The sequence below is a fragment of the Salvia hispanica genome, chromosome 3 (assembly GCF_029641045.1).
Source record: "Salvia hispanica isolate PSC_SH4W2 chromosome 3, Shi_PSC_v1, whole genome shotgun sequence".
NCBI lineage: Eukaryota > Viridiplantae > Streptophyta > Magnoliopsida > Lamiales > Lamiaceae > Salvia > Salvia hispanica.
The window spans coordinates 3,370,153-3,392,038 of NC_142694.1; the positions used below are offsets into that span (position 1 = coordinate 3,370,153).

The following is a 21,886-nucleotide window of genomic DNA, read 5'->3' on the forward strand; positions in this document are numbered from 1 at the left end:
TTGGGTACCCGGTACAATTTCTGGATCGAGTTCAGGTTTTTGGATTTTGGGATCGAGTTTCAGAAAAATTCAGGACCCGGTTGGGCCAGTGTTAAGAGAAAAAACATGTTAAAATTTAAATCTAAATCGCTTAACTAATGAATATAATTACACATATAAACAATTTCTATGATGAGAGGAGAAATATACAAACTGAATGCTATTTTGCAGGCGCTCAATGACTAAGTACTGACACATTCCCTAATAAAAACATACTAATAGCATATGAAATCCATTAAACAAATATATTTGTGGTGGACATTACAGCAAAAGGCAAACATAGAGTAACAAAATGCACAAAAATCTCATCTAAACTAACTTGTTAGCAACAGAACAATCAAAATTCATGCTCCATCTCAGTTATTCACAACAGCAGATCTACATCAAAGCCCCACTCAATGCAGCTCCAAAACTCATAACTGAACAATCACAACACAATGAAGGGAGATGCTTACCATTTTCGTCGTTTTCATGCCTCGAAAATCTTGTTTCTCTGCACCATATTTCTCCTCCCCAACGTCTCCACCTCGGTGGAGACTGACAAATATCATGCCCCCATTGCAGCAAACGACGATCCTCACCAACAGAGCCGGCTCCAGTCCTACGAGGGAGAACGTCTAGCAGTTGAGCCCGAGGTCGAGATTGAGAACCCTAGGTTGCGGAATGGCTACATTGCATTGCAAGCTTGGAAAGAATCCATGCTCTCTGATCCAAAGAACATCACTGCCAACTGGGTCGGAAAAGACGTATGTAACTACACCGGTGTGTTCTGTTGGCCCACGCCTGAGTATCCACACGAGCTCACGGTTGCGGGCATTGATCTCAACCACGGAGACATCGCGGGGAGCCTCCCCAATGAGCTGGGCCTGCTGTATGATCTTGCTATGGTTCACATAAACTCGAATAGATTTTGTGGGGCGATTCCCAAAGGTTTTGTCAACATGAAGCGCCTCTACGAGCTGGATCTCAGCAACAATCGCTTTGCAGGCAAGTTTCCTCAGGTTTTAGTCCAGCTACCAAGCCTGAGGTACCTAGACATTCGTTTCAACGAATTCGAAGGCGAGCTCCCAAGGAAACTCTTTGAGATAGATCTTGATGCTATATTTGTCAACAACAACAGATTTTCCTCCGCCTTACCTGACAACATCGGCAAGTCACGCGTCTCTGTCATCGTCCTGGCTAACAACAATTTCGGCGGATGTATTCCTGCAGGTTTAGGTGAGATGGGAGAAACGTTGAACGAACTGATTCTCATAAACACTGGTATATCATCGTGTTTCCCAAGTGAAATCTCTAAGCTGAAGAACTTGACCGTGTTAGATTTGAGCGAAAACAAGATCGTCGGTCCATTACCTAATAGTATCGGGGAAATGAACAGCTTAGAACAGCTGAATCTGGCACACAACATGATGTCTGGAAAGATTGGTGATCGGTTATGTGAACTTCCGAATTTGGTGAACTTTGAATACGGTTTCAATTTCTTCTCCAATGAGTCTTCTTCATGCCCAAAACTGCACAAGTTTGATGATGGAATGAATTGTTTAAAAGACAGGCCAAACCAAAGATCTTCATTGGAGTGTCAAAGGTTCTTGGCTCGGACGGTTGATTGTAGCAGCTACAAATGTAATCATTCTGACCCAGAAACACCACCAAAGGTGCTGCCTTGCCCGCCCCGACAACCACCCCCAATGTCTCCAACCCCTGCTGAGCCATCTCCATCCCCATCTCCATCTCCATCTCCATCTCCATCTCCATCTCCTCAGCCCTCCGTTTCTCCTCCACCTACCATGCCACAGCCCGTGCCACCACCACAACCATCATCACCACCACAAGTTCAGCCTGACATCCCTCCTAGCCCAACCTCACCTCCTGCTCCAAACTCTACAACACCATTGTGTCCGTGTCAACAACCATCAAATCCACCACCGAAGCCTTGATTACCTCCATTTTCAGACTCCACACATTCCCCGAGACAATGAGATTTAATCTTCAGATCGTTCCTGCACATCAAGTGGAGTATGAAACAGTGTTAGATACAATTCAAACACAAGGTTCCAGCATCTCATTGTACAAAAGCTGATCAGGGAACTTATAGAAGATGATGAAAAAGGTAAAAAGAAAAAGAAGGTTTTTTCAGTTGTTCAAGTAATAATGTAATTTTATGAGCTTCTACCTTTGAATAATGTAAAGTTATGTTCAGCGAATGCGACAGTTGCAATTTTCAGAGTCATTGTCTTCTCCAGCCATTTTATTTCTCATGTAAAACTATAAATCAACATTCATATGAATCACAATGTTGAGTTTTGGTTTATAATAGTAGTTCCTTATTATCAATGTGAAGCATAGAGCAAAAGCACCCTGGTGAAAATTTTATGATCAGGCAATATCAGCAATTACAGCAAGTAGACATACACATCTAAAAGACCAAGGTTTCATTAAGATACCATTTAAAAGCTAGAATCTACCAAAGGGGGAATCACACATTTTACGCTTCAGTTTCAGCCAAAAATTTATGGAATTGGAACTTGGAAGCAAGACCTGCATAATTTAATCCAGATCAATTGATCCGTGGCAAAGGCTGAATATTTTCTGCCAATATGGAGTTTGTCCCTGAAGACACTGGCTGTAACAACCCACTATTCGACAAATCCTCCAAGATTTTGATGTCTTGTTTCATGCGATTCACGAGTGAAATTGCATGTCCAAGAACTAGAGGGTCATCTGGAAGATTCTGTAGCAGGCTAAGCAAGGTTTGCCTATAAACTTGAGCGGACAATAACGGCCTCGCAATCTGCCGAGTACGGCAGTAAACTGCCACCTTGATTGTGTGTTTGCACATATTACCCTCCATTGACCAGGAGCAATCACACAGCCCGAACTCAGAACCAGGATTCCATAACGTATAAGCCATGCTACTATCTGCCTGAGACGCAACTTTTGCAAACTGGAGATTTTCCTCATCCAGCAGGACATCCATATCCGAGATATGCTCTGCCTGATACCATGGGTTGGTTAAACTGAATCTATCCCTTAGATTTTCAAAATACCCCGTATCCACTATATATGTGTCGAACCAGTAGAAGGAGTGAAATTGGGTTGTCAACGCGTGAATCAACAAGTCATTTCTGTGTGACTTTTCCACCAACAGAGAGAGGACCCTCGATTTTAATCGCAGGTGATAGGATTCTATTGAAGCATAATGCTCTAATCCTGCCACTGGGAGAGTCCTGACACAATTGAACCATAAATCTGCAACATAACATTATCATATTGTAGTCTGCATTCCATGATTAAGAGCAAGGAACAAGTATCCTCGTCTAACAGAATAATTAGGAAAAACTGTACCTAATTTTGGCAGCCATTTACTTCTGAAATACTCTACAAATTCAGACTGATCAACATATATTTGCAGGAACTCTTCAACCGCAACTGCAGTGCTCGACACATTCCCTGTGCAATACAATATCCGGCCTAGGTGCTTAAACATCTCTCTTTGAGCATCAAAATTGTGACAGTGTTTTAATAGGCTTTTAAGCCAACCACGACGAACATGCCAGAGGCACAATAGAATTCGACATTGGAAAGCTTCACTGAGAGAATAAATTGCAGAGTTAGATGATGGATGATACTACATCAACTTCTACAATAGAATGGCATAACAATTCCATATTAACCACATACCGAATAACTGAGAGCTGAAGAGAGGGATCATCCACTATAATTGCATGAGGTCTCCAGCTTGTGTCCTTGCCACGTAGTCTCTCAACGAGGGACAGCATCCATTTGTGCGTATTACTATTACCATGAGAAGAGGAAGTAATAATCCAGGCAACTGGAACGGCATTATGTGACGAATCGAATGCCAGTAGAGAGCATAAAGTATCCTGCACAAGTCCAAAGATATGGTAAAAGTCAAAAGAGTGAGGTAAATTAACAAAAACTCTAATTTGAAAAACTCAAGATAATGCTTTCATCATTAAGGTACCAAAATAAGTACTGAATCTAATAGCATATGCAAGCGTATTGTTAATTTCTATCTCGCTGTTTGAAGTTTTTGTCTACCTAACAAATGATATGTAAATAAGATACACAAACACCCAATTATATGAGGAAACCAAAGAATAAACCCCAAAACACAAAAAAGAAAACAATGTTGAATACTCCATCTATATATCAAAGTCCAAGCAAAACATAATAGAAATTCTACACAAAAAGAAAACAATGTTGAATACTCCAAATATCAAAGTGCAGGCAAAACATAATAGCAATTCTACACAAAAAGAAAACAATGTTGAATACTCCATATATCAAAGTGCAAGCAAAACATTATCTAACCCCTATTTGTATCCAACGGAAAATTGAGGTATACCTTACAAGTTCATACCCAATATTAATGTTTTCACATGGTAAATCGACAGAACTTGAAGAATCGTGTATTTGCTTTTAAATGAGTGATTCTAAGAAAATTTTGTAAAGGTCCAAATTAGAACTACTTGGGGTGACACTCTATCCTTTACCGGATAAACAAGGAAAGTAACAAATCATACAGAACCTTAAGTCTCTTAGATCCAGATGCAGTATGAAAAGCTATGGATCCACTATGTCCATAGCGAAGCATCTGCTGCAGCTGCCAATCGGTTTGTAACCCTAATACAAAAGTTTCAGAACCAGAACTCTCCTCGAAGTAAAACACATGCTTATGGTGGCGTTGTACCCACATCTTCACACTGCATTCAACATTGGAATGCAACTCATGGGAGGCATTGCGTATAAGCCTTTCCATATTACGGACATCATTGCGTGTCAGGAAATCATCACGGATATGGGGACCCCCATGCCTCTGCACCTCTTCCATGTGATGCTGGACTATTGTATCCAAGGATACTCCAACATGAAGCATGGCCATCACCTTTTGACGAAGTTCCTCTGATATTCGAGGAGCATACATAGCTCTAGTTCCCACAGATTCTTGATCAAGTATCCCATGGCAGGGAGCTCCTGTTTTATCCACATGATTCCTCTGATTGTATATGATGAGAGCAAGTAGAGGCCGGGTGTATAAACGTTTAACAGTGAAGTGACAAAGACATCCCCGCATCATGTGCCTTCTCCCTGGCCTACTTCCCTTACCCGAAGCAGGTTTGATGCTTGAGTTTTCACCTACATGAGGTTCGACATCCCTGTAGTCTTCAGGACCATAAGAGCACCAATACCTAGACACAGAAATAGTCAATACCTCTACAATCTCTAATGTGATATCAAATTAAGCAATACAAAGTAGTACTCTACTTACATACAATGTATACTCAAGATAGCCATCGACTCTTGGTCTGCTAAGACTCCCCTCGGGTCTCTTCCTTCTTGATTCGACACGAAAGCTAGCAGGGCAGTCAGCATTGCTGGATTCACCTTTCACAAAATCATCCACTCTAGAAAAGGGAATCAGTGCAATATCATCACCACCTTGTCGACCACCTTCGACTTTAAACCAATTGATATGAGCTGCAGAAAACTCGGAATAAGGAGGATCTTGAACCGGTAGGTTTAGTATGTCTTCCATCCTCGCCATCTAACACAATTGAATGAATTGTAGAAATACAAGCAAGTAAGCATTCATCAAAATGCTATGTAACATCAATAAACAAGCTATGATTTTTCTCTATATAGTTCAATTTTAACAGGACTAATGTTGATTCAACAGTTAAACACTGAAATTAGCATAAAGATGGCATGATGAACAATTTTTTTTAAAAATAGATTAAAAAAAAAGCAGACAAAGAGTGGAGAGTGATTGTACCTTTGCTTCATCACCCTTCATCCTTTCCCCCTCCACGCTTATGTTCGTTGATTGAATTCAAGCAATCTGTATTTTCTGCAAACAAGGTACGAAACTTAACCTTATCATTCAAGGCTGTGAAAATTACTGGATTTTCAACGCTTATCTTCGGTGATTGAATTAAAAATTCTGTGTTTTCTGCAGAGAGCGAGATGCCAAACTTCAACTCGGCATTCAATGCTGTGAACTTACCGGAATTTCAAAGCTTAGCTGATTGACTTAAAAAAGTTGTGTATTTTCTGCAAAGTGAGGTTACAAAACTTCAACTTGACATTCGAGGATGCAAAATCACTGGATTTTCAATGATTCAATTATCACAAACTTCAAAGTGTTTTGTTTTCTCGGGTTTTTGCTATTTTATTTTGCTCCCCTCTTTTTTCCATTTTTCATTTTCAATGCCATTCATATACTCTTTTTTTTTTCTTTCTTTCTTTTTCCTGTCAGACAAATACACTCTCTTCGTTCTATAGTAATAGAAACATTTCATTTTGTACACTTATTTTGAAAAAATAATTATAAATGGTTCAAATGGAGAAAAAATGAAGTAAAAGAGATAATATTATAGATAAGACTTTTCTCTACATTATTCTCTCTTTTTTTACTTTTTCTCCACTTTAACTATTTATAATTATTTATTCAAAACGAGTGCGCAAAATGAAATGCCTCTATTACTATGGAACGGAGGAAGTAGTATATTAAATCTATGGATAAAGAGATTTTCATGATTTGGTTTTCAAAAAATATTTACTGTAATTAGAACATTTATCAAAATTAGTTTTTAATAAATGTTTTCATATCTTTCATACTTACTATTTTTGTATCAAAACAGTACTATTACTAGTATTAAAATTCATATCAGTATTAAAATTCATACTGCTATTTACTAGTAGTATTAAAATTAGTTTTCATGGATGGACGCAGTGTCATGGAGAATTTTGTCTGGCTAAATAGATTTTTCATGATTTTATTTTCTATTTGATTTACGAATTAAATTATCAACATGGCCCGTAATAGATTCTCAATTCGGATGGGCATGGACTGATTTTCTTGTTTGATGAATTGTTTTAAGCCACTAACAAATTACTCCCTCTGTCCCGACTAAGATGACACATTGCTTAGCCGGCACGAGATTTTATGAGTTATTGGTTAAAGTGTTTAATTGAAGAAATAGAAGGTGAGTGTAAGTATTAAAGTAGAGAGATAAAAAAAGAATGATATTTTAATAGAAGTGAGAAAAAATGGTTGAGTGTATTAATTGGAGAGATAAAATTACCAAAAAATGAAATGTGTCATCTTAGTTGGGACAAACTAAAAAGGAAAACATGTCATCTTGAGCGGGACGGAGGGAGTAGTACATTAACCATTACTTTATGCCGATTGAAATTTCGACTTGGCTAACACTATTAAATTATGCCGATTGAAATTTCGACTTAGGCCAACACTATCAAAGTGTAATTGCATTCATCTAGAAAAATATATATAGATTTTCACGATACAAAAACTGGAAATAATTTTACAAAAAAAAGTTAAGTACTCTTTTCGATACTTATTATTTTCTATCTTATTTTATTTTTTCTTCACTTTAACTATTTATTTTATTATTATTTTTAAAAAAAGCGAATGTAAAAATGAAATGTCTATATTGAGGCGGAACAGACCATCAATTCATACGTAGCTTTCTCTCAGTCATAACTCGTAATAGAGGGAACAGATTAATTTTGGGCTTCTATTCTAATGAGACTATAGAGTTAAAAGAATGGGCCATTATTTTGATCCAATAATCACCATATGGATATAAAAAGAAAAAAAAGAATGGGGAGAAGGGAGGAGATATAAATGAATTTATGGTCCAACCCAATTTTGATACACAATTTTGAGAGCAAAGAAGAAAATATTTCCATAAAAAGAGAGAAAAATACAGAAAAAGGAAAAATTTATTCACTTCGAAAGTAAATGGGAATTAAAGGGAGTAGTTGCCACTTTTCTATTTTTGTTTGACATTGTTTTCAATTTAGGAACACTTTTAATTTAAACACTCACAAACACTGTTAGATTCAGTTATACTTATGGATTTTAATTGCAACTTTAGAAATCATTCCTAAAATAAAAAAAGGTCAGCTTTGAGTATTTGAAAATTAGAAAGAAAAAAAAGCATACAAACAATTATTAATATCGTAAATATAGTGGTGATATTGGAGTTATTAGTTATAAATGGCGTGTGGTTTTGAAGTATAAGCATGATCATCAATAGTGGGCTAATTATTCCAAAGAACATTGTACAGAAGATTATGCTCTATGCCTCATTAAGAGGCTATTACTCAATCTTTTCACAAACGGCCCCTCAAACTTTTTAGGGGTACTGTGTACATATATTTGGCCCCTCTTCATTATTCTATGTTTATTCTCTCTCTTGCTCATATTTTATTTTTCATATAAAATTGCTCATATAAAATTTTATTTGTCATATAAAATTGAAGTCAAACGTATATTTAACTTACAAAGTCAAATTTGACTGACGTATAAATATTCTATCCGCATAAAACACGAGTGAACGCAGAAGACGCTGTTCGGGAGATGATGACATGAAAACAACCAAAGACAAGCAACCCCTCCAAGCTACATGTGCATCAAAAAACATCTCATAAAGTAGGATTGAAAAGGAGTAAATTTTAGAAAATAAAAAACATATTGGAAGAAAATTCCGATTATATAACATAAATATAAATAAAGAAAAGGAAACGTTCTATAAATTCTTTCTAGAATAGTGAAAACATGAAAGAAAAATCTATAAATATTTTCATGATAAATTTAACTTAGGTGGTAATGTTCGTAGATAAAAAATTGTGTTGATGAGATCAAGTCATTAATTTCAAACATATCAGCTATAAATAATTCGGGTTTAGCTATAGTGAAAGCACTATCCAAATGGCCCAATAAGCATCTACAACATTTATGATTCAACGATAGTTAAGATAGTACCTTACTTTGTGTTTGTGCTTCAATATTAGATTAACTCAAAAGAAAGAATACATTAAAGTGCAAATTAATTTATAAATACAAACTGAAATCTAACCTCTCTCGAAATCTCCACATTTGACCGCAAATTGATGCCTGAGAAATTGTGCTCACCAAATGTGATCGTAAGAATCTCATAATTAAAGAGAAAGTTAAACGATCGCAGGAGCTTGGAAAGGATTTAATTACTTTTTTTTTAATTAGTATTTTTATTTAACTTAATTTTATATAAGGATGAAATATCATAATATTGGCCAAATTTGTTCAAATCAAAGTGTTTCGAGGGTGCAAAACAAATTTTTTTTGTACCAGTGGAAAAAACACGGTTTACCTTACGGAATAAGTGCACCGATGTATCTATACTATGCACTCGCTATTAGACATATTACACACCCAGTGAATATTAGTACTTTTAAACTTATAGCCTGAAATTGTTATTCACAATTTTATTTTTGATGTTTTTAACTTTTGTTTTGCAGATTTTAAACTCCCAAGTGGAGTTATATTACGTGTCAAATCAATTACAAATATTGTATTTTGGGAGAAGTTTATTTGGGAAACTTTTGAATAAAATGTTGTGTTGATTTACATTTGAATTCATATGCAACTATATATTTGCATTACAGTGTACTATCATTTTTTTCTCATTGATTCAAGCTAATAATAAAATCATGAATCTCATTAGTTTATTTTTTTTAACTTTGGTTAGGGATTATAATCAATGGCTAACTAATTAATAATTCAAAAATAAGATCAATTGTTAGTCATTAAATAAAAAGATCTAATGATTAAAATAATGACAAGTGTCTCAAATTCTAAATTTAAATAATTAGTAAATAAATTTAAAGGTATTAACATCAATTCTCTCTCATTAAAATCATCTCAAAACTTTAAATTAACATAATTCTCTTGATTTAAATTATTTTTTTTGCAAAAAATATACTCCCCTCGTCCCACATTTGGAGTCACATTTAGTTACGACATGAGTTTTAAGGAATTGGTGGAGTATATAATTAATGAAGTGAGATGATGGAGTGTGTAATAAATGAATTGAGATGATGAAGTGTGTAATAAATGAAGGAAGTTGGTTGAAGGTGTGTCCCTTTTTGACTTTTTGATTTTTGATTTTTGTTTGGTTTATTTTAATGTAGATAATGACATTTTGATGAACAGTGGGGTAAAATTGTATGACCAAATATAGAAAATTCTAAATGTCACTCTAAAACTGAGACGGACTTTTATGGCAAAATGTGACTCCAAAACTGGGACAGAGGGGGTATCAAATTAAAGGTAATTTTATAAGGATTCCAATGAGATCTCAATTACATATATTCCAACGTCGGATGATAAAATTTGATAATTTATATTTTAATTTTTTGTATATGTTGATAAACAGATTTTATCAACAAATGCACAAAGAAATCTCAATATAGTGTATTTAAATCTAGTGTATGTAAAATATTAATAAAATTGTGTTGATATCCCCACGTCATATTATTGATATTTGTAATACATTATGTTAATATAAAAATTATCATATGATAACATAATGATGATATTACCCGTTGATATTTGATGTTATAAGCATTAGAAGAGGACCTTTTACTGGTAATAATTTTTTTACTACTAATTGGGTGCATATAGGCCTGTCAAAATGGATATCGGATATTGGATACCCGATATCCAAACCCGAAAAAATCGGGTAATTGGATACCCGAAACCCGATTTTTCGGATTTCGGATCGGGATCGGGTAGTGAAAATTTGGATTATCGGGTATACCCGAATTATCCGATTTGTTTTTTAAAATTAATAAATTATGATTTTATTCTAATTAAATGTAATTATCTTTCTTAATTATAGTACATTTTAGTAAATAATTAGCGTAGGTCCCAAAATTCATAAGGCCTCCCTCTCCTTCCCCTCTCCTGCTCTTCTCTCTCGCCTACGCCTCCCTCCGCCGCCGCCGCCCGCCGCCGTGTCGTCTCCTCTCCCAGCGCCGCGTGCTCTCCTCCCGGTCGCCGCCCTCCATTTCTTCTGCCATCCGCGACTGCCAAAGCCATGGAAGACGCCGGAATAGTAGGATCCCGTCACTGCCTCTTTGGCTCTTATTGACAGTGTATTAAATCCCCAGGTCAAATAAAAGTTGCTGCCATCTCCACATTATTTGAGTTGGGTTTCTTAGATTATGTTTGAAGAGAAAATTTAATGTCTTGAGAATTACAATAAGTTTATAATTCAAAGCCTTAATTCTAAAACACACTAAAAATGGTGTATTGATTCTAAAAACACAAGAAAATTGGATCTTCATTCTAAATCAGAAGAAAAATGGTGTCTGGATTCTGAACACTAAAGAAAAAGGTGTCTTGATTTTGTATAGTTTAATTTCTTATAGTACATATATTTAATATCCAACTAACAGTAAAAATAATATGTATATGGAAGAGGGTGAGGATTCAACTTTGTATTAAATTTGTCAATCGGGATAAATAAGAATATTAAATAAATTCCTAAAGTTTGTAACTAATTTTTTTTTAAAATCAAAATCACAATCGGGATTGGATACCCGATTTTTCGGGACTGGATACCCGAGTCGGGTATCCGGGTATCCGAAATCAAATTCGGATCGGGTATCGGGTATTGATTTTTGAGAATTTCGGGATCGGGTACCCGAAAATTTCGGATCGGGTATCCACGGGTACCCGATTTGACAGGCCTAGGTGCATATATACACATGTCATCGTTTCACATGCAAAATTCAAGCACCTCACTGCAACTGACAACAATGGAGTCGCAGCCCCAAAACTCCGGCGCCGGCGCCACCTCTCCATCCCCATCCCCATCTCACCTCGCGCAAAAACTCCGCCGCAACCTAGAATTCCCATCAAAATGGGGCGAGCTCAACGGCGCCATGGGCGACCTCGGCACCTACATACCCATCATCCTAGCCCTAACCCTCTCCCAAAACCTCGACCTCGGCACCACCCTCATCTTCACCGGCCTCTACAACTTCCTCACCGGCGCCCTCTACGGCGTCCCCATGCCCGTCCAGCCGATGAAATCCATCGCCGCCGTCGCCATCTCCAACCCCTCCTTCGCCATCCCCGAAGTCATGGCCGCCGGCATCCTCACCTCCGCCGCCCTCCTCCTCCTCGGCGCCACCGGCCTCATGCACCTCGCCTACAACCTCATCCCCCTCGCCGTCGTCCGCGGCATCCAGCTCGCCCAGGGCCTCTCCTTCGCCATCACCGCCGTCAAATACATCAAATCCGAGCAAAACTTCGCCAAATCCAAATCCGCCGGCGACCGCCCCTGGCTCGGCCTCGACGGCCTCATCCTCGCCCTCGCCTGCGCCTCCTTCATCCTCCTCATCAACGGCTCCGGCGACCAAACCGAAACAGAAACAGAAACCAACCAAATCGACGGAATCGAAATCGAAATCGATCGGCCAAATCGAAGGAGAAGTAGAAAATTCCTAAAATTCATCACATCGATTCCATCCGCATTCCTAATTTTTTTGTTAGGGCTAATCCTCGCCATCGCGAGAGGACCTCAAGCAATCAATCACTTCAAATTCGGGCCGTCGAAAATCAGTGTAATCAAAATCTCGAAGCATTCATGGAAGGAAGGGTTCATAAAAGGCACAATTCCACAGCTTCCGTTATCGATCCTCAACTCCGTGATCGCCGTTTGCAAGCTCTCCACCGATCTCTTCCCGGAAAAGGACGTCTCGGCGACGTCGGTGTCGATCACCGTCGGTCTAATGAACCTGACCGGGTGCTGGTTCGGGGCAATGCCGTGCTGCCACGGGGCGGGCGGGCTGGCCGGGCAGTATAAATTCGGGGGCCGGTCAGGGGGCTGCGTGGCGCTGCTAGGGGTGGCTAAGTTGGTGCTAGGGTTGGCTTTGGGAGGCTCGTTGGTGAAGGTTTTGGTGCAGTTTCCTGTGGGAGTGTTGGGGGTTTTGTTGCTCTTTGCTGGGATTGAGCTTGCCATGTGTGCTAGGGATATGAGCACGAAGAGCGAGGCGCTGGTGATGCTCGTCTGCACCGCGGTGTCGTTGGTCGGGTCGAGCGCGGCGCTAGGGTTCTTGTGTGGGATGGTGGTGCATTTGTTGCTCCGGGTGAGGAGGGCGGGGGAGGTGAAGTCGTGCTCGGAGTTTTGGTTTGATCGGAACGTATAGTATTCATGATTAGCCCAAATCGATAAAAAAGAATAACGTACTTCCTCTGTCCCGTAAGCGTGTGTACACTCTGGTTCAATACGACGTATTTTAATAAATTTTAAGGTGAGTGTGTATTGTAAATGAAGACCGAGACTGTATAGTGGTGGACCATTTGTTGTAAAATTGTGAGTATGCTTGGAAAGTGGGGGTTAGAAGTATATAGTTGAAATAGTGTACAAAGTTAGTGTACGCACACATCTATGGAGTGTACTGAATGACGAATTGTTTATATTCTTGTGGGACGAATTAGAGACTTATTGCTAGAATATGGATATGTAAGATGAAATTGGGAAAAATGCAAGAGTAGTAAAGTAGTGGACTACTATTTCATTGCAAGATGAAGAATCATCAATCACAACAGCCAACCATTTTTCATCAAATTAAGGCAGCCAAAAATTATTCATGGAGCTACTACACTGTCACGGCAGAAATCAGTACACCTACCAAAGCATTCCTCCAATTTTGGACCATCTGCAATAAATCAACAATCACATGAGAGAAAGAAATAGTATAACATCAAAACAAAACAAAACAGGAGAACTCATTTCAAATGACTATAAACCACACATCAGTTGGCCAATCGCAACTGATACGAGATATTAGAGTTCGTAACAGAGACAGAGTAGCGACCAGTGATAAGTTGCCTGCATTGTCTGAGGGAGCAACGACGGCGACAGTAGTAGGCATAATCAGTAGGAGTAGAAGGAATGCAGGCCCTGAGACATGAAAATTTACAAGCAAGCTTCTGAGATAGAGTCATGGTGTTTCTTCCTTGTATGAAGCACTTGTTGTAGCACCCACCCCAGCAGCTGTACAATCTCTGTGCATCCACACCAGTTCCCAGCACCATCAAAATCAAGACGACTACGACGGCCAACTTCATCTTCTTCTTTTTTTGCTGCAGAGTGCAGAAGATGGGAGCTCTATATATAAGGCCACAACATTAATTAGTAGACTTTATTTGGACTTGTAAATTGAATTCACGTTGCTTTGACTCATGTAGTAATTTACTAAATGCTCAAAACATCTACTTTCTGATTAGGTAGAAGTTACGTGATTTAATGAGAAGGGAAAAGGACCATTATTTTTTTTATACTTTTCTTGGGTTTTTTTGTTACACCATAAGTCAACTGATTTATTGCATTGCAGCTATGAGATTCACGAACTGCTACTCGCTCGGTTTGCAAATAGAAGTCTCGTTTTTTAATTTTGGTCCGTCCGCGAATAGGAGACTTGGTTCATAATTCACATCCCACTATATCATTCCACTCATTTAATATTAATTCTCTATATACAAGTGTGATTCATATTCCACTAATGGCATGTTTGGTCATTTTTGTTCATGGATTTCCATCGCTAGATGAGTTATCACCCCTACCAAACATGGTCTAACTTTCTTCTATTAATTTCTTTTAATATTTATTAAAATCCGTACTGAAAAGAAATGAGACTCCTATTCGTAAACTGAGTTAGTATACATTTTTTGCTCAAAAGTCAAATCTTATAGTAGTACTACTACTACATAATTAGTGTTACTCACTAAGTAAAACATAAATGCAAGAAAAAATAAATTTATGTACAACTCGTCTCAGACAGGCCCGGTCCAGCCCACTTAACTAAAGAGATGGTAGAAGTGTTGTCCTCTCTTTATTGGTAAATTTTCACTTAGGTTTCTTAGGCAACGCCAAAGTTAAAGAATTGAGTAAAAAATTGTACTAGAATATTGATGCACTTGATGAAATATTGCAGCAAATATAAACTATAGTTACTTGATTGGAAAGATAAAATTAAAAAAACATGATAAAAATACACATTTTAAATCATATAGTCTACCCACCAAACTGATTTTATTGCTTAAATTCATAAAATAAAACCTTTTTATCGGGACCAACACGACAATTTTGATGGATCACATCTCGTAACCATAGTGCAATCAACAGTGTATTATTTTGGGCCACTAACTCCTTCAATATTCAGCACTAAAGCCTAATTCTAAAGGTTAATAATTTCAGTAGAAATTAGAAAACCATGAAGAGGGCAAAAAAGGCAACAAAATTATGTACAGTGATTGAATACTAGAATTCCAGGCGCCTCTTGCATCATTTTGGCTGGAAAAAAAAAAGGAAGCATGCGTCTACCAAAACTGCCCTTGAGTCCTTGACAGTGAGGATATGATGGAGCCGGAGAGACCTTTTTGTATCAGACTAGGCAGAGGTGACAGGTCGCCATCTACAAATTCTTGCCCAGCCATCACGCTACAAAGACTTTTTATACTATGGACAAAGTATCGAAACTCACTTATCGGAAAGCCGCGGCTTTCTATGCACCCACAGCGGAGATGGAGACGATGAGGATCGTGCCCTCTCAGCTGATGGGAGAGTTATTCTCCTCGACCGGAACAAGAACCACGCCGTCTTCTTTCCTAATTTATGTCGATCGAGTCGCCATCAAAGGGCTCTTTGACGGCCTCTGCATTCATCAGAGCAACCACAGCTTTCTGGACAGCTGTGTCAGCTCTGTGGAACAGCTTCTGAGCCTTTTCCCTCTTGAGCCTGGCCATTTTATGCGCGAGCTGCGCTGCGCCACATGCATCACGTACCCGGAACTCGGGAAGATCGTAACTATCAGGTCCTTCGAGGAAATAAGGCCTCTGACTGGGTGATTCGGGCACACCCGTGTTCCATTGCTGGCTCGCGTTTCTCTTCCCTGTTGACCTGGGGGTGTAGGGGATCATCATCTGCTGATTGCTATAAGAGGGGTATGATCCGAGCTTCCTTGATTTGTTCTTATAAAACTTTGGGCTGCCTGACGGTCCGGTGCTCAAGTAGAAATGTGCATCTCGTGGAGACAGTACCCTCGTTGATGGTGAAACATCGGAATAGTCGTGATGGAGACTGCTTGCGTACAACATCTTCTCATCTCCAAAAACATGGCCATTGGATCTCCTCCCTGCCATGATAGAGTGTTAATAGGTAACAAAAAGGACAATGGTAGTATTATTAATAAACATCGATACAATTACAACAGGAAAGAAGTGAATACTACCATATATAAAACCGTCCTGGTCTGCCAAGGAAGCATGATGCTGTCCAGAAACTGGAAGTCTCCTGTGAGACCGTTGTTTGGAACCCTTATTGGGAACCTCCAAGCCCCGTGGTCTTAAGCAAAATGCAAACATGGGTGGTTTTTCAGGAGGAACCTTCCCCTGACTACCAGCAGAAAAGGCATATAATCCAGGAGAAACCTTGTGCTCCCAATCTTTCAGCTGTTGTTGATACCTCTCCCAAAGTGGAGGCTGAGTACAAAACAATAGCAGCAATGAGTCAAGGAGCAACAATACGAAAGACTATATGCATACATGACAGATGACATCGCTCGTATATAACAGCTCTGAGGCTGCTATGAACAACTACACCATATATTTGACCATTTAAGTCTGTAGCTTTAATTATGTCAAAGTTTGCTCGACAGGCTTGGGAAAATAACAAGAGCCGCACTCAGTTATATAATTATTTCCAGATCCCTACCTAATGTCATGGGTTTAATCAGATACATGATCCAAGAGCTCTATATATTCGCCTGAAGAGACAAGGTACCAACAAACAATAAAATCTATGAGATCAACTTAAAGCATGCATGTCACAGAGGATTATATTTCTAAAAGAAGTCGTTCATTGATGCTTTATTCTCCTTTCCAGAAACACAACTAAAATGCATTTGAAAAGTCATTCATGCTATAAATGAGAAATTATTTAACAGTCTAGTGTATTAGATATGACAGTTTTTAACAGACGATATGTAATGCTAGAAATTCTACAATTTGATTAACTGAGTTTTTGACAGACCTGCAGATGTCTTATTAAAGACATGCCAATTTTCTCCCTCTTCTCCCTCCAGTATTGATGTATAACTTTCGCAGCCCCGGTTGACCCCATTCCAGTCAGAAGCTTTTCAATTTCTTCATCTGTGAAGTTCAACCGATGCTGAGAATAGGAAACTTTTTCAAACATGTCTATCGCCTTCTCCAAGGACTCCTCAGATATCTCATCATGTTTGTCAGCGCGACTATTGTGTGCCATCAACCACTGTTCATCATCACTATCCATGTCATATAAAATATGCAAAGGATCCATTGCCATTTCTACATCACTTTGGACTTGTCGGAAATACTTTATAGGATTCCGAACAAAAGGAACTTCATTTCCATGATCATCACTCTCCTCAACCAGACGTACTCCAGGGATGGGGATATTCTTTACGGATGCTGCACGGATATTCCTATCGTGGCATTCCTCATGCATCTCCTTGAAAAGCATCCACTGGCTCCGGTTGGGAAACTCCAGTACCCAGTCCTTCCCTCCTTTCCACATCATAGCATGTGAGTAGCGGTTGGTAGACCCAGGCTGTAAAATGTGTTTAACCTTATAGGAATATTTTGTAACCCCAGAAAGTTTGACAGCCAATCTCCATTCATTATGTTCATCAACTTCCAAAACAATATGTGCCCCACATTCTCTCCATCCTTTGTCCCCAATGGTGACTAGAACATTTGCAACACATGTAAGCAACTCCACATTTTTCCGGTTGTTAACAGAACCGTCAGATATCCTCTTGAGGCTAGCTTTCCTAATTCGTTTGCAAGGTAGAGATTTTGTGCTTGGTGATTTTTGCTTTTCACTAAGATCACAACCTACAAAAGGCAATGTGTATTGAACTTGAGTGCGTGGCCTCTTTGGTCCATTACTGAATCCATTGGGCTTGAAGTTTGGGCTTCCGTCAGGCCAAACTGTGGGTTTATGTGGAGAAGAAACTGAGTTGCTTCCACCATGCTGCCACGAACTTCTGAAGCCAATAGTGTTGGGTGTATGAATAAAGCCGTCATGCACATTCCAATCCATATCAGAGACCTGCCCTGATTCAGAAGAAGGAATTTCAATTCTCATGCCACCTGGTGTGGAATCGCTCCTGGGGTCAGGTGTTTGAGATGTGATGGAAGTTGGCATAGATGGAAGTATGTGTACATCAATCAGTTGAAGCGCTTCTTTCCTAGGCTCATGCTGACATGATTGACTAATAGTTTCGGATGCATTTCCAGCAAATTCTTTGAAACATCCACCCCTTCCATCATTATCTGGTTTCCCCGCCTGTATTTTCTTAGAGGAACCAGTGTTCTCAGCAGCATTGCTTGCCAAGACAACACTCATTCCTGGAGCTCGTTGAAATCCATTCAGACCAGGAGCTTCTGCATCTATTTTTCTGATTTGATTACCAATGGTGCCATCTTGAAAAGCACTGGATCTCGGCTTAAATCGAGCACATTCTGCACCTGGTTGACAAATATCATCGGAACTTTCTGAAGAACAAAGAGCACTCTGATGTTGGAGATTAACCCAAGCAAAGCTATGTTCCATAAGTAGCTGGAGATGTAGAGCGAGAAAGAAAGTTGGTGCAGCAGAAAAGGAGAGAGCAAATTGAGGCACTTTTCCAAGCTTTGTAGCAAGACTAAAGGCAGATTGAGTCATCCTTTTATTACGGGCTTCTCGGGTAACACCCATTGGCAAAATGCCAGGCACATATTTGAAACCCTGGAAGTTAAAGAAGGAAAACCATTACTATTAAATAACAGAGGAATGGTGACTTCCAGGCCCCAGTATCTAGCTATTACATTCGCAGTTGTGGAGAAAAATTAGGGAAATAAACCATTATTTCAAAAGTATAAATAGAAAATAAATACTAAGTAAGATGAGAGAATACCTCATTGGAAGAGTGTTTTAAACCATTACAAAGTTTTTGAGACTGGAAATTCCTGCGTTCAAGTTCCTTAATGTTATCGTACGTGCACTCTGAGATGGAAAGTTGTTTAATGAGTAAACAATGTTGCAGAATCTCTGAGTCCAGGTAAAGCCATCTTGAACTTCTTAGCTTGGAGAAACTGTAAAATGCAAATACATGCTGCTTCCTTGCATCTTGAGAACTAGAAAGTTGGAACCTTATTGAGGTTGCAGGTAATTTCATATCATCATTCCACTTTTCATCAAATTGACTAAAGACAATCAAGATCTGGAAGATCAAGGTTACTGCCTGCTTCAGGCAGCCTTCATATAAGAGAAATCTCATGCCAAAATTAGTATCAATAAAAAGTATTTCCAGGACAACAGCAGGAGAGCTAGCCACCAACACCCCATGTTGAAGCATAAATATGTCATGAAGTAGTGAAAAGTTCCCTAATTCAAATAAAGTCTCTAGACATGGTAATACAGGTAGGCATATCTCGAATTTGAATTGCTCATATTCCAGCGAAACATCTTTTACTCTTAATTTGCCTTGACCATCAAACGACCATAGTCGCTTGCCAGATCCTCCTTTAGTAGGCCGCAAACCAACACTAACAGGTGAAAGTGGCGGTACAACCCATGCAGAAGTTCTACACACTCTGACATCTCTAGACACAGAATTACCTCCTTCACTTGACTTACGGTATTTCTTCCTGACATAAACCATGTGTTTCTCAATTTGGGATGTGTGTGTGCTCCTTGGTAGAGAACTATTACCCCTTTGGCCATCAAGTAAGCTATCCACTGATGCAGATTCACGATCTGGATTATTCATAAATATTGTTGAGTCAACTACATCACTATTTGAGTTGTTAGTTTTCTCGGAGGACAATGAAGAGATCAAAGGAAGGTGGTTCGTTGGGGTCTTCTGTCTCTTCGGTGATTTTGGTGAAGTTTTGGAACGTTCAGATTGACTGGCAAGCCATGACGCAATGGGTTTAGAATCAAGAGGGTCCCTTGTACAGCTATCATCACCAGCTGATGGAGCTGTTTGTCCACTATGTAAATCTTTGACCCTTCTTCGCTTTCGAGTTCTCGAATTGTCAGGAACCTCACCAGGGAGAAGCAGCAGCTTAAATTTCTCATCCAGGAGATTAACAATTTCCTCCTCCCGGTCATCATACTTTATGCGATGATGCATAGTTTCCGAATTGTAATCATATACAAGGCCATAGTACCAACTCTCATCCAACGGCCAAAATATTTTTATCCTCCGGTTCAAAACCCAATATGGGTCCAAGTCTTGGGCAAGAATTTCATAGAAATGGCGCCGTTTCCTTGAGACGCCTTTCCCGGCACTCTCTCTCCTGGGTCTAAGAGTTCTGCTCTTATCATCAGCTGATGCAGACGGCTCATCAGCAAATGACTTAGCCCGTCGGGTAAAAGAATCCCGAGCAGATGAAGATGAAATCAACAATCCATTGGCCTTTTGAGATGCAGAAGACTTCTTCAATGAGAAGCCAGTACAGCTTGGGTCAAACCGTGAGGATAGCATCCTTGCAGCATTCTGCTCCAGATTCTCCTCATCATCATCATCCTCATCCACAAAATCAGCAAAGCGCCTATCTGATGAACTACCCATAGAAGGCTGAGACTTCTTAGCTTTGGCCTCTGCACCACCTCTACCTTTGCTGAGTACTACATCCTTTTTCTTCTGACCGTTACTCTGCTTTCTTTTACGCAGTGGAACTCTATTATTTACAACTGGATCACATTCTTTCTCTGTATGGCAAGCTGAACCAGACTCGCCATTCCTGTCATCTTCAACTTCTTCAGCTCCCATCTGCTGCTTTAATTTCACGTTTGAACCACTGGACTTCACTGCGGGTTTTGAATCAGACTTCTGCTTTAATTTTGAATTTGAACCATTTATCTTTCTCTTGGATCTCACAGTTGAAAGACGATCATTACTCGAGGAAGGTGTTGTTACCGCAGCTAATCGGTCAATAGGGGCCTCCCCATCCTCAGATTTAGAAACTTCAGCCTTGACTTCTCCTGCAGACTCAGCAGAATCAGAACATCTGGTCGGCTTAGAACCTTGATCACTTTTCAACCTTTTCCTCCCAACAAAACCCCTTGGACGCTTTGGGATATTAAAAGAACTTCCATTATTCCCAAGAGGCAACTGTAGACCTTCACTGGTTCCCTTCAATTTTTGTCGAAATTCTAGCTCTGGTTTCACACCATTTAAACTCACCTTCCTACGTCTCTTAGCATCACTCTCAAAACTACTCAGAGGAACCTCCTTCCTACTCTTCCTTTTTTTCTTTTTAACATTTTCCCCATCATTTTCATCACAAACTTTCTTCTTACTATTCCTTACTTCAGAAAACTTGGGTTCATAGAGGCTCTTGAGATCTAATGAACGGTTTTTCTTAGAAATTTCAACGCCACCAGACTTTTTTTTGCTGCTTTCCATCAATAATCCCTCAATTTAATCAAGTATACACAATCTCCTGTGTTTTCATGTCCCACTTAGATCTGCCACAAATTTCAGACGAAAAGAAAAAGGAAAATATCCATGAATAATCTATCAAACTCTGTTGTATTACACCAAAAGGCAATTCATTTATCAAAATATGCCGATTTGATAACCAGACTAGGAAAAAGCACGAAAATGAATGCACAGATTATACATGCAAGTATGTATCCGGCGACATATAGACATGAACTGTACCTATAATCAGAATTACGGCGCCCACGCCATTAGAGAAGTGGAGATCGAGCATGAAAGAGTTCTAATTCGAAAGGAATTGAGAGAATGGGGAAAAGGAGAAATTTCCAGCTTTGATTTGAAGCCCTAATTTGATTCACTGCTCTTTTTTGTCTATTTTGTTTTTTCCCCAAAACCTTTCCCTTTTTTCTAAAAATAAAATTATTAATTTTATTTTTTCCGGAAAGAGAAGGGAAAAATTTTAGGGTTTGTAAGGTTTTGCAATTAA

General features: G+C 39.1%; 5 protein-coding genes across 10 annotated transcripts; 2 read left to right on the top strand and 3 right to left on the bottom strand.

Annotated features, from left to right (window-relative positions):
* Positions 1–241: 241 nt before the first annotated feature.
* Positions 242–6,256, bottom strand: LOC125214938 (uncharacterized). Of its 5 annotated transcripts, XR_016137209.1 has the most exons (9): positions 6,068–6,256; positions 5,837–5,911; positions 5,337–5,608; positions 4,592–5,252; positions 3,721–3,923; positions 3,385–3,629; positions 2,578–3,288; positions 1,393–2,039; positions 242–1,245 (listed from the first exon to the last, which is right to left on the bottom strand). XR_016137209.1 is itself a non-coding variant. In XM_048116176.2 (8 exons), exons 2-7 carry the CDS (start codon positions 5,855–5,857, stop codon positions 2,597–2,599), a joined length of 2,094 nt encoding a protein of 697 aa, XP_047972133.2. In that variant the 5' UTR covers positions 5,858–5,911; positions 6,068–6,256; the 3' UTR covers positions 242–2,039; positions 2,578–2,596. The 5 variants fall into 5 exon arrangements, 2 of the variants coding, with proteins under 2 accessions (XP_047972133.2, XP_088924912.1); XR_016137210.1 differs by having other exon boundaries at positions 242–2,039; positions 2,522–3,288; XR_016137208.1 differs by having other exon boundaries at positions 242–2,039; positions 2,484–3,288.
* LOC125210988 (Leucine-rich repeat (LRR) family protein) lies at positions 477–2,257 on the top strand. The gene has a single exon (XM_048110656.2). It carries the CDS (start codon positions 477–479, stop codon positions 1,974–1,976), a length of 1,500 nt encoding a protein of 499 aa, XP_047966613.2. The 3' UTR covers positions 1,977–2,257.
* A 5,397-nt stretch (positions 6,257–11,653) lies between the features above and the next one.
* On the top strand, positions 11,654–13,339 carry MOT1 (molybdate transporter 1). Its single transcript, XM_048112306.2, has one exon. It carries the CDS (start codon positions 11,674–11,676, stop codon positions 13,066–13,068), a length of 1,395 nt encoding a protein of 464 aa, XP_047968263.2. The 5' UTR covers positions 11,654–11,673; the 3' UTR covers positions 13,069–13,339.
* A 75-nt stretch (positions 13,340–13,414) lies between these two features.
* On the bottom strand, positions 13,415–14,025 carry LOC125212211 (uncharacterized). The gene is made up of 2 exons (XM_048112307.2): positions 13,741–14,025; positions 13,415–13,581 (listed from the first exon to the last, which is right to left on the bottom strand). The coding sequence occupies exons 1-2, from the start codon at positions 13,991–13,993 to the stop codon at positions 13,511–13,513; spliced, it is 324 nt and encodes a 107-aa protein (XP_047968264.2). The 5' UTR covers positions 13,994–14,025; the 3' UTR covers positions 13,415–13,510.
* A 1,010-nt stretch (positions 14,026–15,035) lies between these two features.
* Positions 15,036–21,773, bottom strand: LOC148929958 (uncharacterized). Of its 2 annotated transcripts, none has more exons than XM_089068033.1 (5): positions 21,622–21,773; positions 18,865–21,425; positions 16,956–18,695; positions 16,156–16,405; positions 15,036–16,059 (listed from the first exon to the last, which is right to left on the bottom strand). In XM_089068033.1, exons 2-5 carry the CDS (start codon positions 21,361–21,363, stop codon positions 15,533–15,535), a joined length of 5,016 nt encoding a protein of 1,671 aa, XP_088924159.1. In that variant the 5' UTR covers positions 21,364–21,425; positions 21,622–21,773; the 3' UTR covers positions 15,036–15,532. The 2 variants fall into 2 exon arrangements, with proteins under 2 accessions (XP_088924159.1, XP_088924160.1); XM_089068034.1 differs by lacking the exon at positions 15,036–16,059 and adding an exon at positions 16,638–16,689 and having other exon boundaries at positions 16,314–16,405.
* Positions 21,774–21,886: the final 113 nt, after the last annotated feature.

Excerpts from the sequence above, each read along its gene's own strand:
- LOC148929958 (XM_089068033.1), bottom strand. The coding sequence starts at position 21,363 with ATGGAAAGCAGCAAAAAAAAGTCTGGTGGCGTTGAAATTTCTAAGAAA. Across the intron at positions 18,696-18,864 it reads TAAAACACTCTTCCAATGAG|GGTTTCAAATATGTGCCTGG; the intron begins GTATTCTCTCAT and ends TTTAACTTCCAG. Across the intron at positions 16,060-16,155 it reads CCAGGACGGTTTTATATATG|GGAGGAGATCCAATGGCCAT; the intron begins GTAGTATTCACT and ends CTATCATGGCAG.
- LOC125210988 (XM_048110656.2), top strand. The coding sequence starts at position 477 with ATGAAGGGAGATGCTTACCATTTTCGTCGTTTTCATGCCTCGAAAATC.
- LOC125212211 (XM_048112307.2), bottom strand. The coding sequence starts at position 13,993 with ATGAAGTTGGCCGTCGTAGTCGTCTTGATTTTGATGGTGCTGGGAACT. Across the intron at positions 13,582-13,740 it reads ATGCAGGCAACTTATCACTG|ATGGTCCAAAATTGGAGGAA; the intron begins GTCGCTACTCTG and ends GATTTATTGCAG.
- LOC125214938 (XM_048116176.2), bottom strand. The coding sequence starts at position 5,857 with ATGAAGGGTGATGAAGCAAAG. Across the intron at positions 3,924-4,591 it reads CTGGATCTAAGAGACTTAAG|GATACTTTATGCTCTCTACT; the intron begins GTTCTGTATGAT and ends GGACTTGTGCAG. Across the intron at positions 3,630-3,720 it reads CTTCAGCTCTCAGTTATTCG|TGAAGCTTTCCAATGTCGAA; the intron begins GTATGTGGTTAA and ends TTATTCTCTCAG.
- MOT1 (XM_048112306.2), top strand. The coding sequence starts at position 11,674 with ATGGAGTCGCAGCCCCAAAACTCCGGCGCCGGCGCCACCTCTCCATCC.